This window comes from Xenopus tropicalis, chromosome 5, assembly GCF_000004195.4.
Source record: "Xenopus tropicalis strain Nigerian chromosome 5, UCB_Xtro_10.0, whole genome shotgun sequence".
Lineage (NCBI taxonomy): Eukaryota > Metazoa > Chordata > Amphibia > Anura > Pipidae > Xenopus > Xenopus tropicalis.
The window spans coordinates 116,623,743-116,642,599 of NC_030681.2; the positions used below are offsets into that span (position 1 = coordinate 116,623,743).

The 18,857-nt window shown below is 36.3% G+C and overlaps 1 protein-coding gene across 6 annotated transcripts in view; it reads left to right on the forward strand.

Annotated features, from left to right (window-relative positions):
• The window catches only part of plch1 (phospholipase C eta 1), a 115,829-nt gene that overhangs the window by 69,467 nt on the left and 27,505 nt on the right, over nucleotides 1–18,857 (forward strand). For all 6 annotated transcript variants that reach the window (XM_031902339.1, XM_031902336.1, XM_031902338.1 and 3 more), the window contains 9 exons: nucleotides 8–251; nucleotides 4,474–4,603; nucleotides 7,516–7,686; nucleotides 9,373–9,466; nucleotides 13,282–13,485; nucleotides 14,291–14,411; nucleotides 14,944–15,115; nucleotides 16,390–16,497; nucleotides 17,846–18,007. In XM_031902339.1, the coding sequence (XP_031758199.1) occupies nucleotides 8–251; nucleotides 4,474–4,603; nucleotides 7,516–7,686; nucleotides 9,373–9,466; nucleotides 13,282–13,485; nucleotides 14,291–14,411; nucleotides 14,944–15,115; nucleotides 16,390–16,497; nucleotides 17,846–18,007 (1,406 nt within the window). The remainder of the gene's footprint in view (nucleotides 1–7; nucleotides 252–4,473; nucleotides 4,604–7,515; nucleotides 7,687–9,372; nucleotides 9,467–13,281; nucleotides 13,486–14,290; nucleotides 14,412–14,943; nucleotides 15,116–16,389; nucleotides 16,498–17,845; nucleotides 18,008–18,857) is intronic.

Consider the following 18,857-nt stretch of genomic DNA (forward strand, 5'->3'; position numbering starts at 1 on the left):
CTTGCAGTTATAATTGATTCAATTTACAAAGTCACGGAAGGGCGACAGTCTGAAATATTCCACCGCCATGCAGAAGGAAACTTTGATCCCAGTTGCTGTTTTACCATATATCATGGAAACCACATGGAATCTCTGGACCTCATAACATCAAATCCGGAGGAGGCCCGAACTTGGATCACAGGGCTGAAATATCTGATGGCTGGAATTAGCGATGAGGATTCTCTGGCAAAAAGGCAAAGGACCCATGATCAATATCCTTTAAAGTATACCAATTTGTAGCTAATCCTTCATAGGATATGGCTGCATCTTTTTAGGTAAGGTGTTATTGTGGAATTAAAGAGTTTCACTGTTGCTCTGTCATATGCATATAACTTCCTGCTAGCTGCTTGCTTACTCAGATTTACAGTAGTAGTCTATATATTGCAATAAATAATAATTTCAAACAAATCATACATTTTTAGTGCTCATTTTGTGCAGAATGTCAGTAATTGAATACTGAACCTTTACACAACTGTCCACTGACCTTACTTTTGTGAAAGCCATTTACCATAATTCTTCCGCATTATGGTCAATATGCCAAGTTGCACCTGAGAAAAATTCTACAACCAAGGGCTAGTCTTATGAAGCAAATATTGAGCATGACTGGCAGCATTCATTGTCTGGGCTGGGTCTTATACATAAGCACAAAAGTAGCCCAGGCCCTCAAACCAACCTAGGTAGGGCTTTGATTAACAGTGGAGTGGATGAGGTTGTCATTTCAGGCCTCTTTGTTAGTATAGGCCCTTCAGACTTGGTAAATACAGAGTCAAGTTTGCACTCACTTGTTAATGTTAAGAAAAAGGAGTGTTATCACATTTAAGGCAATACTAAGTGGACTATGTCAGTTTTCCATGTTTTATTAAAATTGTGTTCATACATGTATGTAGAGCCATTGGGCATACTGGGACCCAAAAAAATCAATTGGAAGGGCCCTTAGGCCTCCAGTTTGACAGCACACGATGGTTAAAATGTGTCTGGCTGTATAAAGCACTTTAGTTGCTATTTGAGTGGTGCACTGCACTTTATAGACATACAGGGTGCAATGTGAAAGCGAGACTTTATTCATTGCTGAATTGCCTATTATTAAAATGATATCACATCACCTACTGTAATGTTTGCTTCAGGGCAAAATCTTTCTTTTGGGGGCAGTAAGAATACCTTTGTTTTAGACTAAACAGAACTGGGACTTCATTATCACTTGATTATAATATGTTTTTAACTCTTAATGACTATTCAGCCAAATTATACCTCGATTATACTTGACAGGGAATTCATTGGTAACTGCAATGTAAGCAAAGTATGTAGCTTTTTGCTTTGCTTTAATTATATCACAGTCTCTTTTTTGCATAGGCAGATAAAGTATATAGGGCCTTAACTTTTACATAAACAGACCGAAACTGTTCCAGTGGGGTTATCAGACAGATTGTGCAATGCACATGGACCACACCAAATCAGTAGTTAGGTGGCCCAAGTGAATGTTTATAGTGGCTTTGTGGGCTGTAATTTTTTATCCAGACATTCCCATTTATTATCTGTGGATACTGTATGTGCAAGGTAATATGAACTCAGCATAGTGAAGTTTTTGTAAATTGCTGTGAATGTGGATAAAATAGTGATTCAGTGTTTTCTGGGCTCTATAACCACACTCTGCTAGATCATTAATGAATATGTATTAACAGATATTATTTCTCTGGATTCATTTCCCCCTTTATCTCTGTGTGTCTAAAATAAGCAGCTGGAAATCTGCTGCCTGAACTGAGCCTGTTGCATCTCCAGCTGGCATAGAAGTTGACAGGAGCCACAGAGGAATAGACTGAGGGAGGCAGGGCTGCAAGACGGCTGCTGTTTTGCAGATAAAGTGAAGTCCTGGGACCACAGACACAGTCAGAGCTTGGGAGATTCACACATGCTACATCAATTTCTCTTCATACCAAAAGTATGCTAAAAGAATAGGTAAAAGAACATACTACTACTGTACAGACTCTTGTGTGTTGATACGTATTATATATGAGAGAATGCAGATGCTACAGTCCAATGAATGGCCTGCCTGAGTGTGAGGGCTGCATAGACCACATAGTGGAAATGTTGCTAAAGAGAGGTCATGAAGGTGGAGTTCTACAGGGGCTGCCTGAAAGTGAGTGATATAGGCTATAAAGGAGGACAGAAAAGGGGAGAACTGTAGGGAATGCATGCCGCATTAATGGTGTTAGGGTGAGTGCCGCAGTAATGGTGTTAGGGTGAGTGCCTCAGTAATGGTGTTAGGGTGATTGCCGCAGTAATGGTGTTAGGGTGAGTGCCGCAGTAATGGGGTTAGGGTGAGTGCCGCAGTAATGGTGTTAGGGTGAGTGCCGCAGTAATGGTGTTAGTGTGATTGCCGCAGTAATGGTGTTAGGGTGAGTGCCGCAGTAATGGTGTTAGGGTGAGTGCCGCAGTAATGGTGTTAGGGTGATTGCCTCAGTAATCGTGTTAGGGTGATTGCCGCAGTAATCGTGTTAGGGTGAGTGCCGCAGTAATGGTGTTAGGGTGAGTGCCGCAGTAATGGTGTTAGGGTGAGTGCCGCAGTAATGGTGTTAGGGTGAGTGCCGCAGTAATGGTGTTAGGGTGAGAGCCACAGTAATGGTATAAACAGAGGGAGGATGAGTGTGGTAGTAATAGCAGTGGGTAACTGCTGCAGGGATGGCATTGGGATGAGTGTTGCAGTGATTGCAGAGCGGTGAGTGTAGGAGTGATGGCATGGGGATGAATACTGGAGTGATGGTATGGGTATAAGTGTTTCAGCGTTGGCAGGAAATGGAGTGATGGCAGTGGGTAATTGCTGCAGTGATGGCATTTGGATGAAGGATGGCAGGAGTGTAAGTGCAAGAGTGATGGCAGGAGTGTTAGTGCAAGAGTGATGGCATGGGGGTGAGTGTTTCAGTGACAGCAGGAAGGTGGGTCCTGTAGTGATTGCGGGGGCTATTGCTGGATTCATGAGTATAGAAGCTATAAGAGGGTCATTTAAAGACCATTGGGAGCAAGTGAGCACTATCGTTAAAAGAAATTTTTTTTCTGAATTTTCTTTCCATTTTGGGGTTCATATGTAGGAAAACCTTTGATCGGGTTGAGCACTGCTTAGCGACAGGGATCCAGTTTCACTGGATGAATTAATGGACTGCATATGATTTCTGCCTGCATATCAGAAACAATATTAACATGTTTGTTTGGATTTGCATCCCAGGCGTTTGTAAATTTCCCAATGGATTTGCTATCATATTAATTCATTGTAGGGAGCCCTGGTAATTAAACATTTATAGCCCTCTGCTTAAAACCTTAAAGCTGTATTGTGCGGCAGCAGCAGGAATAACTGATTCCAAACAGAGTTCTGGGTTGCAATGCATTCTCCTAGTAAAATAAATGAAGGCTTTTCTGCTTTTATGCAGTAGGCATGTTTTATAAACAGAGTCCCCAGACAAGCAATAGAATGCAATCGATTACTAGTTCTCTGGAGCTTGACTTTCTGTTGTTTAAGATGAAACCTTGACAGATTTCTGAAAGACCTTAGCATTGTGTTGTTACAGCAGTATAATGTATGGGGACCTTTAATAATCTCTGAAAAACCTATGTATTCTTTTATTTCCAGCTCCCATTGTGTTTTGTTTTTGTAAATAGCATACAAAGCGCAACTGGAACTCAAGCCCAAATTCCAGTTAAAGAAGCATTTGAAATTAACCTTGGTTACAATATTCTTTCTGGTTGCTGGGGACAGGGACTTGGCAATTAGATGAATTGTAAATCTCAAGCTGGAGAAAGGAAGAACAGAAAGTAAAAAGGAGTAAAAAAATACCATTTACAAATTGTCTCAACAGCGTTTTTGTGTTTGTGCAGTAAATCAGCAGAAAAGAAGATGTGGAGCTACTGGGGGCATCTTTAGAGGCACAGATGTTTACTGCTAAAGGGCTGTATTGGGTTGGTACAGAAGTTGCTACATTAATGCCCTGAACAGAAGCGTACATCCTATTGGCAATGGGAATTGCCAGGAGGTAATGCAGGAAGAGCAGAGAGGTCACTGATGACACTGGGGAATATCACCTGACTTGAATGTCATAGCTCAGACAGGGAAATAAGTGACAGCTAATGCGCTTTCACTGGGCGCCTGAACAATTAAATGCGCATGTGTGCGCCCTAAATCTGCTTATTTCAGAAACCGGAGCTATGTCAACTTTGCACTACAGCTTTTAACTTTTCAAAAAACTAATGATCACTCTGCAGAAGCCACAGAACCCAAAGGAATCCTTATCAGTAAGCAGATGCATATCTAATTGCCAATAGATTTAGCTTTATTGAATTTTTACCTTTACTTTTCCTTTAACTGCATAATCCTGCTGTTATATGAAGGCTAAATATGTAAGAAAATTCACGTGGCTGCATGTTAGCAGTTCCTTAACAGAGTTGCACATGGGTGAAGCAGACATTTGAAGAGGCTGATAAAAATGGGGATGGCTTACTCAACATTGAGGAAATATACCAGTTAATGCATAAACTCAACGTGAATCTGCCACGAAGGAAAGTTCGCCAGATGTTCCAGGTTAGTCAACTGCACTTTAAATTATAACACAGGTATTGGTTCTGTTTTCCAGAATACCTAGGAATATGACATATTCTGTCATAATAATAAATGCCATCATTATGAGTTTAACAGTACACTGGAAAATGGCATATCTGTTTTTGGGTCAGTGTGCACATTACCTGTGATTATGACAGTTACATTTAGTTTATTCTTTATATTTGTACATATGTTTAAGTTCTTACTTTGTAGGACCTCTACAGGCACAACTAGAGTCCTATTAGTCTGTCTGCATATTCAAAGCTAGAGGCGGCATTATAGCTTATAGATCCAGGTGCAATATTTGCATTTAACCCCCTTTGCACCTACCATTTTTGCGCTGCTGGTTGCCCACAACCTCCATGCCTCTTTTCTTTGCCAGATTTTTGACCTAGATCTACTCATATCCTTTTAACTCTGTGTGAAAAACTGTGGATTTTTGCTTCTCTGTTTTGCAGTTTAATTAAACAAATCAACAAATGAGTTGCTGCTATTTAGTGCCATTGTCCTTTCCCCCACACCCCTTGTAGTATGCTCCTGCGAAAAGCATACTTCTTATAATGTGAATTCTTCTCTATAGTATGGGGCCTATTTATTATGCTTTGTAAAACGAAATTCACCAAAAGATTGTGCAAAAAGCTGTGTAAAATAAATGGCTACTTTATCAAGGTGTGGTTTATTTTACACCATCCAAATGCCAGATTTGACACTGTTATTATTCTTATAATTCTTATTAACAAAAAAAATGTAAAAACTTGTCCTTTTTTAAAAATGGCAAAGCCTGGTAATGTGTGGCGAACTTTGTTGCCATTTTTTACACTGCATAATAAATCTGCCCCTATGAGTCTATTTATTATTTCAGTGCTGTGCAACTGTTTGATTGTGGGCAAATTATATGACCTTTCAAATGTTTATGAGTCAGATTATCTTGAAAAAAATGTTGTTACCTTTGGTCCCCAGATTTTGCAGCACACAACCTTTTGCTTTCCTTGACCACACTTTTTCAGTTCATACCCTCCTTAAAGGAACTTTTTGCAGTGCTCCCCTTAAAGGGCAGGTCCCTCCCTAGCTCTTAAAATGGGCAATCATATAATAAACATTGATGTATAAAACATTCAGCTCTAGCTCTAAAAACATTTAGGAACATGCTGGGCTTTCAGATTTATCTAGTATTAACAAATAGTCTCTAAATCTTACTCTAACCTTCAGACTGATACCCTCCCCTGGCATTGCTTTAAGTTTTGGGCCACTACCCTAGATTATATGTAGGAGGATGCTGGAATTTGTTGAATGGTTTCAATTCATGAGACTGATGAAAACATCTTGAAATGGCATTAAATAATTTTCAGGGTTATAATGGTTTATAAAGCACTTTCATTTTTAGAAATCTAGATTCATACAAATTACAATAACTAGTGCAAAGTACACGGTCTTTCTTTGGAATGTTCTTATATTTTAACTGGGTCATACATTTGAAATGCATCTCATAAGAAAAACAACATAATCTCTCATGCAGTTAAGAAATAATGCATAATGTACACAGTTCCTGCTCCTGCTCAGCTGCTTCTGTCTTGCTCCAGGCTTGGTGGCTTAGGCACTTAGATAGAATGGCATCAAAACCATATGAACAGTGTTGTGGGGCAGAACTAGGTTTCAGTAAGTGATGCAGTATTAATATTATTTAGACATTAGATGTTAGATACCTCAATTTGAATTTTGCCTCACAAGGAATAGAATTGTTTGAAAATGTAAGAAACAGAAGGTGGGAAAGTGCTTTCCAAACAAGTAGGCTGTAAATGTGTCACATGTATTACATGTTTGTGTCTGAAGAACAACATTACTTAACATAAATTATTCATTGGAGACAATGCATATATGTGTGTCTGATAGACTGTAAGGCTACCTTGCAATTGGCCTTAGCTCAAGACCTTCCTAAAAAGAAAACCTCTGTCAAATATTTAGTAAATCCTGAATAAATCCTTTTATGCGGAGGGAATGATACCATGTGTATTGCTGTCTGAAAAGACAAAATCATACGCTCATAAGAAATCTTATTGAATTATTTTATATTTGCCAATTACATATTCTGTTTGTGCAATCTATTGGACGATCTGTGCTCTAACTGCTATGTTTATTTGATTCATTCAATAGACAAGAATTAATTTCATTACATTTCTCTCTAAGAGGATTAGTTTGCTTATTGTTTCATACAAACTTTTAATATTTATTTTGCACCTTTACAATTGGAGCCATGTGCTGATTAAGATAGCTAAATGTCTGACACAGGCATACCCGATATAACTCTTTCTAATTAGTAAATTCACAGCAAAGCGTTTTACTGCCACCAGTGGTATCAGGGTAAGCCTCACTAGACAGGTTGCTCCTCCAAATATTGCAGAGAAGCATATTGCTTGTCTGGTCACTATACATTGCTCGTCATGTGATATTGTCATGTATCTTAAAAACACCACAATGGGAAGAGCCTGCTGCAAAAAGCCCTGTTACTACCTAGTTGGCGGCCTGCTGCAATCTGACCTTGTACCTTATATATGAGAAAGGCTAAAGCAGTGGGACAATTGCATTGCAGGAAGTAAAAACTGATGAGTATGAACTATTACTTTAACTTGATTATATATTTCTGACTTGATATGATAGTAGTGCCCAAAAAGCGGTGTACAGCTGTACATTTAGTACATTTAACCAGTGTGTTTAAAATAAGTTCTTATAGTCTCTATGGGAAATGACATATATTCCAAAGGTATGGCAAGGTTGCATTTCAGTTGCACCAAAAGGAATATTGCAATCATTTTGAAACTGTTGTGTATATATATTTACTATGTAGTATAAAAATGAGGGGCAATATTTGTATATTAATCAGAACAATTTCTTGGCAGGAAGCAGACACGGACGAGAACCAAGGGACTCTGACCTTTGAAGAGTTTTCTGTGTTTTACAAGATGATGTCATTACGGAGGGATTTGTACCTGTTACTTTTAAACTACAGCGACAAAAAGGATCACTTAACAGTTGACGATCTGGCTCAGTTTTTCAAAGTAGAACAAAAGGTTTGGATCAAAATGTATAGAGAATTTCATAATCAATCTCACATTTTGGCTCACCTTTGCCATACTACTGCTTCTCTCGTCCCACCCTGATCCTAGAGGTTTCATTGGCTATGGCTGCAGATGCAATATTGCAATGCTAACATTTTAACCCTATATATATAATTACATTGAAATATTCTTGTTTAGAAACATTTAATGAGCTTATAAATGCAAAGAATTAAAGGGAAGATATGGATGGATTTCCCCTTGCCTTTATGACACAGAAAAAAACTTTTTTTTTTTTAAAAGGGAAAGATTGAAGTTGAAGTGATTGATATGGAGCAAATTGTTCTGAGGACTGTGCGGAACTTGCTGTACCTGGTTAAAAGAGCACTTAAGAAGAGCATACTTTCTTCCTAGTACCATCAGAATGACTAATGCCCTGTGTATTGATTAATCACCATATGAACATAACATTCATTCTAGTTATCTGTCATTATGCTACCTCACACCTAGTGAGTCCTAGTGAGGTTTACCTAATCACAACTTGTTCCATGTCATTTCCTGTACAGCAATTTATCATCATAAGGATTTTACCTTTCTCTCGGCTGTCTGTTATTATGTTGTCTCACATTCTGTAAATCCCAGACCTTTTAATAGTGTAGCATTACATAGGAGCAAAGATGGTATGCACTTACTAATATATAAATATATTTGGAAAAATGTTTATTGGCCTAGAATCCCCCCCCAAACACAAGAGTTGGCTGTACATGATATACGTATTCATCTGGCAAACAAGTGGTTATTTACCCAATTCAGTACCCCATAGGCAAAATTTTGGGATTACCAGAATGCCTATTAAAATCCAGGGAGACTGAAGCAGCTCTTGCCCAGCAGTAATTTCTGCATGTCCCTACCTATATCCTATCTATGTATGAGTCTTCTTTTGGTCCCATGGGTGACTTTGTGACTTTGATTTAGTCTCAGATCTATAGACCTTAACTTCAACACAAGAGGTTCTGTCACTATTTACTTAAATTTAGCAATTGAAGTTTTTTATGCATTGTGTTATATAGATATCTGGTCTATTATCTGGAGACCAGTTACCTCATAAGCCCTGGAATAAGTCAGTGCCATTTGCCATAGTGTAACATTTAAATAAATAATATTTGTCTGGTTTACTTCTCTCTATTTTGGTTTACTTCTCTCTATTTTCTATGACCATGCATTTGTACTTGATCTTTACTAGCCATAAATCCATGTTGGTGATTGGACAGCACCACTGCATGACTTATTTTATAAGACACAAGGAATGGCACAGGCAAAAGCACAAATCTTGCTACTTCTTGGTTGTGTTGGATATTGTGTTTGCTGTTTTATGAAAACGCAGTTTACCTACATTTCCTATGATTTCTGTTTTTTCACTCGCATATATGCTATAGATCTGTTCACTCCTGATGCTTCGTATGGCACTGATATCACTATGCTTTTCAGACAAGCATTGCAGATGAATGTCGGATCTTTTGGAGACATTCTAGAATATGATATTTATAGTTTTGTTGACAGTTTATTTATGGTTCACTGAATCTTGATCTTGATCAAAGGGAATTTTACAATAGTCATGGGTCCAGAATTTCTATTGAATAAACACTCTGCACACTATGGAAGGAAAGAACTAACAGAAGTCTTGTCATTTTTGTACTGCAGATGAATAATGTGACAACAGAATACTGTATTGACATTATACAGAAATTTGAAGTCTCAGAGGAAAACAAAGAACAACATGTTCTGGGAATAGATGGTAAGACATTTTTGATTATCACATAACCTTTTGTCCAGGCTGCTGCAATTTAAGAAATACATTTACAAATTATTTCAAAAAATGTAATTAATATATATCAGAAAGTTGCTTAGATTTTTTTTTAATTTTAACAATTTTACTTCCTGTATTTGTTCACTGAATAGGGCTTGTGGTGGGCATACTAGAGGCAGATAATTATATTACCACTGCACAGCTAATCCCCATGAATAATTGACTTCTGCTTATTTGTAAGCAAAATGGTGAAAAAAGAGGATTGTTTGTACAGAGCTCAATATCAACCAGTGCTGACATATATTGGACATGGTTTTATGGAAATGTGTTTTTTTTGTCTGTTATACTGTTAGTCTTTTACCCAGTCCATTTTACATTGCTACAATAAATAAACCATACATAATGAGAATAATTAATATAATCTTAAATAAGGCACTTATTATAAGGCACTTCAACTTATAAACCACCTTTTTAAGTTTAGGTGACCTGACACCCACACATAAAAAGTTGTATCATAAAACTTCCTTGCAAAATAAACATAAAACCTATATGTCCCAGGCATAAAAAAGATGCCTTATCTGTAAAACCCCAGATCCCAAGCTTTCCAGATAATAGATCTATACCTATATTTATTTTAGGTGGAAGATTGTAGAGAATATTTGTAAAATGTTGTATTTTCTATTGAAGAAAAGCAGCTCATATTCATTTTTAATAATTAAGCATTTTTACCATTCTTTGCAAAGAAACATATATATACTTTAATAAAATGTATGTGTGCCTCAAATTTATACTTGCAAAAACCCATGGCAACCAATGGGTTCAGTTAGTTGAACATAGCTAATCATTGGTTTCTATGGGTTACTGTACAGGTACAAAATTGCCCGGGGTTATTACATAAATGGAACCTATTTCAAGAATTCTTTGAATGTAACCTCTATGCATTTGAGATCAATACCATACAACAATATCTTGAGCTGAATTTTAGGAATTTAGTTGTGTCCTGACTGTTGAAAATGGTAGTATGGAAGACAGATATGCTAATAAATGTTAATGTGGCCATACACTTTAAGATCCACTCGCTTGGAGACCTCTCCCGATATTGCCCACCCGTAGGTAGGCCAAACGATTGAATTATAATGGGAGCAAAAAAGGAAAAAGAATTGCAGCCATATGGAGCAATAGTATTTTGGTTGCCATTTCCAGTCTGGAAAGAAACTGAAGAGGAAGGCAAAAACAGGTGTGAGACCTGTTAATCATAATGCTCGGGACCTGGTGTTTTATGGATAAGGGATCTTTCCATAATTTGGGTCTTAAATCTACTAAAAAATCATGTGAACATTAAATAAACCAAATAGAATTGTTTTACCTCCAGTATGCATTTATTATATCTTAATTGTGAATCTTGGGATCAAGTAAAAGGTACTATTTTATTATTACAAGAAAAAAGGAAATCATTTTTTAAAATTAGAATTATTTGTTCATAATGGAGTCTATGGGAGATGACCTTCCTGTAATTTGCAACTTTCTGGATAACAGGTTTCCAGATAATTGATGCTATAACTGTATTTGCTCATAATGGAGTCTATGGGAGATGGCCTTCACATAATTTACAACTTTCTGGATAATGAGTTTCCAGATAATGGATCCCATACCTGTATTTGATTATAATGAAGTCTATGGGAGAAGGCCCTCCCATAATTTGGAACTTTCTGAATAATGAATTTCCAGTTGATGGATCCCATATGGGGCATTTGTACTAAAGTTTCATAAATCAGTCATTTTATACAAAGCATTATAGAGTTTCATGGTAAATTGACCCAGTTGTATGGAAACCTAAGCATGCAAGGCTGGCTTATTTATAAAATTGTTTTGGTTGAAGTTGATCTGTATCATCCAAAGGATTAAAATTAAAGGCATTGCGTATGCACTGGAGAGGTACAAACACAGGCTGTTACTGTAGCATTGAATGTACACATATTTCATACAAATATATTATTGCTACATGCTTCTAGTTTTTACAGTTCATTGTGTGGCATTTCCTAGAACTTTTTTTTATTACCTAATGAATTAGAAATGAGTGCCTAATTCTCTTTGAATTCTACTGTACTTGCTAAAGCCCTTAGGATGTTAAAACAAGGTCACAGATGGTGCAGTCATTTTGAAACTAACTTTATTTAACAATTTTGTATCTTATCAGTGTAAATGAAAAATAGGTCATTCTGCTTTCTCTCATTGTATTAACAATAGATAATATAATTCTGTTCCCTATTGAACTGGTTGCCATTCCTGAAGTTTTATTTTATTATTCAGCTTTCATTTGTAAGGTAATGGCTCAAATCAGACTTATATTTGCAACTATATTTCCATTAAAACTGAAAAGATATATTTCTAAACTCTACATCCATGTTACCATATACAGATCAAAAACACTGCACTTCAAGCTCTACCATACCCATTTCATTGTTAAATATAGATATTTAGCTGTTAACCAAAATATTAGTTAAAAGACTAGCAATATTTCCCAAATTCGCTTCCCATTACCAAATGTATTTTATAAAATCAAGAACAAGAAACATAAGGCCAATTCTTCAAATTATTCAAAAGGCTAGCAAACAAATATTTAATATTTCCACCTCCTTAATGGTTGTTGACTGGAAAAAGTCTTCAATAATGTATGTTGGGAGCAATTAAAAACTACTCTTCAAGGAACACTTTCTCAATTTAATCAGAAATGTACCCACATCTTTCCACTCTGTACTCTACTTTTGTACTCACCTTAGTTTTCAATACAGGGAAATTTTGGAAGAAGAAAAAGAGTGTACTTTTCCCACACCCAACCTGAACCCACAATAGTTAATTTTAACCCTAACCTGCCTGACCTAAGGGTAAACCCGTACACCGCTACTGGGCAGTAACCCCTAGCAACCGATCAGTTATAAACCAAACCATTATCTCCATTCTGAAACAATGAACAATCTGTGATGGTAGTTCATCTATTCTTTATTGGCAATGGCTCCATGTGAAATAAACACACAATCTTGGATATATAAAAACAATATTGTCTATAGAGACAAAGTTATTGTATAGAAGCTGCTGATCTATCTATATACACCATATTTACCAATCCAACGCAATCCAGCCTTCCTTATGTAAACTGATTCACTTCTAATCTGGAAAAACAGAGGTATTGATCTATTAATATAAGTACTCAGGCTTTCTCTAACACACCTCTATCCCAAAATCATATTGCAAAACAACATGAAGGAATAAGGGGACAGATTCCCTTTTTCTCTGAAATAGTTAAAAAAGTACCTTGTACTTAATCCCAACTAAGATATAAATAATCCTTATTGGATGCAATACAATCCTATTTGGTTTTATTGATTTTTTAGTAGACTTAAGGTATGGAGATCCAAATTACGGAAAGACCCCTTATCCGGAATACCCTTGGTCCGGAGCATTCTGGATAACGGGTCCTATACCTGTATTATATTATCATTATGTACCCTATTGTTTCTGTTTTAAGACTGTATATTTTGTTATACCTTTCGAATAACTGTATATAATTATTTTTAATGCTATGTTAATGCAAAAACATTTTCTACATGGGCAGAAAATGTAAAATTAGCAAATATTCCATCAGTGGCTGTGGTTTTTTCACTCCCTTTATCTACTTTCATTGAAATTGTAAACATAGGCTCATTAAATTCTTCACACATGTAAGGTAAATGTTATCATGTTTATCTCTTACAGATATAGGTTCAATGTCATTTTAAATTAGATTTGCATTTTCTCATATTAAGGTTTTACTAATTTCATGAGAAGTCCTGCAGGAGATATTTTTAACCCTCAGCACTGTGAGATCTACCAAGACATGGACCAACCTCTCTGTAGCTACTACATTGCATCATCCCATAACACCTACTTAACTGGAGACCAACTTCTTTCTCAATCCAAAGTGGATATGTATGCTTGGGTATTGCAAGATGGCTGTCGATGCATAGAAGGTATGTGTAAATTACTGGATTCTTGATCTTTTGTCTAGGAAAGCTATGGATACGGTAATAAGGGGGTCATGTAAATAAATAAACATCTTATTGGTTCCTATGGGTTACTGCTCCTGGGCAAACTTAATGTCTTTTACTATGTATGGGGGTAGTGTTTGATATTTTCCCCTAAAGTTGTCTGACTGTTTGCCTAGCTGACAGGTAGTCTATTACCCCTGGGTTAATAAGCTGTTATTAAATGTCATTTTGTTTCTGACATAAACAATGGATTTGCTGCCAAAATGTGTAGAATTTAATTAAAGACAGACGATCTGAATCAGTTAAACCTTATGATGACAAATGCTAAGCTATCAGAAGATCAAATTAAATATGCAGGTGAGGAATATTTTCCAGTTTAATTTAGGACTATGAATGGAAATAATTAAAACCATATGAATCTCGGTTATTTCATACTTCAATTATACGTTTCATTGTGCCTCTGCATCAAAGTACAGCATTTGTATGCATAATCTTCCAATAAATATGAATGTTTCCTGCCACAATTCTTCTCAGTCATTCTGTTTAAACTTCTATGTCTGCTATGACCACAGATTTCACTTAATCCTATTTGGCACAAGGTTCCCTAACATCGCCTGTTTTTATGTATGAAACTTGACAGGCTCTTTCCATTTGTGGCGATACTGAATAAATAATGTGTAGCCTCTATATTCATAGGCCACTGATAAAGAGGCTGGACATTTTAAATAATCATGAAGGTGTCTTAAATATCGTTAACAAATTTTGATTTTTTTCCCCTTCTGTTTAGTTGACTGCTGGGATGGACCAGATGGGGAGCCAGTGGTACACCATGGCTATACCCTTACTTCCAAAGTCCTTTTTAAAGATGTTGTGGAAACCATCAACAAACATGCTTTTGTGAAAAATGAGTAAGCCTCTTCTATTAAAATGGGTTTCTTCTCCCACTACACTGGTTTGAATATAAGAACAAATATAAATATATGGAGAAAAAATAAAAATATACAATTTTGAACTCACAAATGGTTCATTTGCACTTATTTTGTCTGTTCTGTATAATTCTGGTAGTGATCTATTTCTTCCTGGGAAGTAGCGTCTAAGGGTACAAAAAAGTATGATTAAGAAATTTTCCGGCTCATTGTTCAAGTGATGGCTAAAAAAGCTAAAACATTGGGCAGTAAGTCACCTCACAACACCAGAGTTGGGTCAGGGCTGCTGCTATAGATTTCCCCTTACCCCTAGATCACCCACCAAGGGATTATTTTATAATAGCAAGGGCTAAATATAAAAGTGCACTAGAAAGATGGCTCTTTTCTCTGTCTCTCACACTGGAATATTTTGGCCAACCTGTTCTGCCAGATAGTACCCAGGGAGCCTTGGTGCATAATATGTTATGTTATATATATGTATATATTATAATATGTTAAAGTAATTTTATTACAGATATCCTGTTATACTTTCAATTGAAAACCACTGCAACATTCAACAACAAAGAAAGATTGCTCAGTACATGAAAGATATATTTGGGGATAAACTTGATCTGTCTTCTGTCCCACTTGGAGAATCCAAGCAACTTCCTAGTCCTCAGAATCTCAAGGGAAAGATATTAGTGAAGGTAAGTGCATTACAAAGATATTATTCATCCTATTATAAACAGAGCATTGCATAGCCCAAGAGCAAAAACCCACGCAATAAGGTTTAGACTGAATTTTTAGAAATAATGAATACCTTTCAGTGCAATGATCTCTAAAGAGGTGGGATATAATTGTTATGCGCAAAGGAGGAGATACTGTACTTACAAAATCACACCATCTGCCTACTTTCTTTCAAATGGTCCAAATCTGTTCTTGAGCGAAGACCTTCATTTGCATTGGAAAATGCTTAAATATTAATACTTTCCTGCACAACAGTAAGACCCAAATAATTTCCGTTAATGAAAAAAAAAGATGTTTTAGTAAAGGATTTATGAAATCATATCTGACTTCTGAAGAAGAAATTATCATGATAACCTAAATAATTCTGTTTTTATGCTGGCAGTAAGGGCCTTAGCAGATCAATTAATTCAAGATTAAAAATTCTAGGATGTCTTAGTTAATATGTATTTTGTATTTGTGCTATCTCATTCCCTTTTTCCAAAAGTCATAAAATATGTATTTTATGTTCATAATTCTTTTAAATCCTGGGAACATTTAATATTGAAACATGTGTTTTAAAATAAAAATATGTAAATGTATGGGATCGCTTATCCGGAAACCCATTATCCAGAAAGTTCTGAATTATGGAAAGGCCATCTCCAATATAAACAAATAACTCTAATTTTTTAAAATAATTTCCTTTTTCTCTATTATAATAAAACAGTACTTGATCCCAACTAAGATATAATTAATCCTTATTGGGGGCAGAACAATCCTTATGGGGTAATTTAATGTTTAAATGATTTTTTAGTAGACTTAAGGTATGGGGATCCAAATTACGGAAAGATCCCTTATCCGAAAACCCCAGGTCTCGAGCATTCTGGATAACAGATCCCATACCTGTAGATCTTGAGGAAAGTATCTATTGCTTTCATGCACACTCTAAAGTACCATTTGGGTGCATTTTACTCCTTGTGTGATATACCTGGGTAAAGGACTGAATCCAGAGCACATCTGTTAACCAAACACTAATCAGTGGATTGGATTTTTGAAAAAAGGAATTCTAGCAGCTGTGCTATTGCTTTAACCCCACATTTAACAGTAAATGAAAACATTTTAAAGCTTTACCATATGTTCAGAACATATTTCTGGTAACTTTGTAAACTTGTAATAGGCTTTTTTGCTTTACCTTATCTGTGTATAAAAGAGTAAGCATTTTGTAGTTCATCCAAAACCGCATTTTTATATATTTTAGGGGAAAAAGTTGCCATATGACCTGGCAGACGATGCTGAGGAGGGAGAAGTCTCAGATGAAGATAGTGCTGACGAAATAGAAGAAGAATGCAAACTCACACAATGTTTTGTAAGTAGAGAAGTTATATATTTCAGGTACTAGAGCAGTGGTTCCTTTTTATTTTGGGAAGCCAAATTATTGTTTCAAAATGTTTTGAAACCCCAGTGATCTGATCACTGAGTACCTAACAAACTAGCCTTTTCTAGTGAGCAGCAGTGTGCATTTTGTATTTAGGCCAAAAATACTCAGTGGTCAGTGGTAACTCTATTTAGCAAGACAAAAAGCCTCACTCCCAGGCCTTTAAGGTAAGATTTAAAGGTGACAAGATGTTTACAACTGCTACTCTTTTTTAACAAGAACCAACAGGACTGCTGCCAAGGCAGTGTGATGTACAGCTAACATAATACCTTCAGAACCATAAGATTAGATTACACTAAGTTTTAAAATATGTAGTTTAATATATGGAATATTATATTGATAATTCCGTGTTTAAGGAGTCCTACTGCAAAAATAAGTGATGGGCAAGGTGTTTTTGGTGTAGGTGTCACTAGGAAAGAACTGTGGTGGATCAAAACCTGAAGCCAAAAGCAATGGCGTTGCTAAAATATAACAACACATGTGCAACAATACCACCTGCAGTCAGTGGACATACATATGTGTGCCCTTTGCTAACCAGCTTGTTGTGGAGTACACTTGGAGGCATATTTATTAGAGTGTCTAAGCCAACATCACCAGGTTTTCTAACTTGTAGATGACTGAATTTATACACAAGTGGAATACATGGAACTGTGGCATGTATATAATATACTGAAATATTACTATTTATACAAGCCTTATTACTCAAGGATGGTCAGCAATTCTTCCTTTCAGGGCCGATCATGTAGCTAAAAAGGTCACATTATGTTAAACTGACTTAAACATTTCTGTTAATGATTTTATAGACTGGTTTGATAAAGAACTGGCTTTACTTGTTAACATGATTCGCATGACAGCTGTCTTTTAATCATTTTCTGTACTTGATTTTGGAGCTCTATGCACAACCTGAGAGCAAGTTTAATTACAAATTCATATTCTGGGAACGTAGCAGTAAAAAAGCATAAAATGAGAATGAAGCAAGGGATTTAAATTTTTGTGGTTTTGGCCTCATTTATCGCCCACCCCCAATCCTGTGCAATCAATCATGTATGGTAGTAGCTTGCTCTTTCCTTTGAAATGGTTGGACATGTGTAATTACAATAATTTTTTCATGTAGTGGATTACAATGCCGCTGGGGGATTTGCACGAGGCGTTGTATTTCAGAGAGCTAAATGTTGCCCACGCTTTGATAAAGCCTATTCACTGCATACCACTTGGCATTGCTAGAGATGTTCTGATGAAGTTGCCTAGTTTTAATGGATTTTGTTTTACTCCTTCATAGAGTAATGGCACAACAGAGCACCAGGTGGAATCTTTCATTCGGAAAAAACTGGAGTCTTTGCTAAAGGAATCCCAGATCAGGGATAAGGAAGATCCAGATAGCTTTACCGTGAAAGCATTACTAAAGGCAACACATGAAGGCCTGAATGTTAATCTTAAACAGGTACTGAGAGTATTTGCCCACCATCCTTACCACCCTTGTCATTGTGAAATGCTAGTAGCTTTATTTTCTGGCACTGACATATTGGGTATTGGTAATGTCAGAGCCTAATGCATGATATCAGAAAGAATTTACTTAACTAACCAACTTATTTTAGATATGTCTATGATGTTATGTTATAATATCATACAGATTCCTCTCTAAAGTATTTCCAGGAGCAGTCATCTCTACATGGCAGGGCACCCTATATTGTTATAATTGTATTTGTCTGAAAATGCTTCTTTAAAGAGAAAGAGCTGCTTAATAACAATATAGCTTACCCGAGGTGCTTGACTCTCACACAGTACATTTTCTTGCACAGAAACATATACAGGTATAGGACCCGTTATCCAGAATGCTCGGGACCAAGGGTATTCCGGATAAGGGGTCTTTCCGTAATTTGGATCTCCATACCTTAAGTCTACTAAAGAATCAATAAAACATTAATTAAACCCTATGGGATTGTTTTGCATCCAATAAGGACTATTTATATCTTAGTTGGGATCAATTACAAGGTACTATTTTATTACTACAAAGAAAAAGGAAATCAGTGTTAAAATTCTGAATTATTTGATTAAAATAGAGTCTATGGGAGATGGGCATTCCGTAATTCGGAGCTTTCTGGATAATGGGTTTCCGGATAAGGGATCCCATACCTGTATATATATTTGTTGGTTTATGCAGTAAATGGAACCAGGTCGGATACATCACTTACAATTCCACATTAAACACAGAAAAAATATGGGGAAAAAGTACAAGTACACCCTTTTAAACCATCATTGCAGACACAGGTCTTGACAATTCCCTGCTTCCT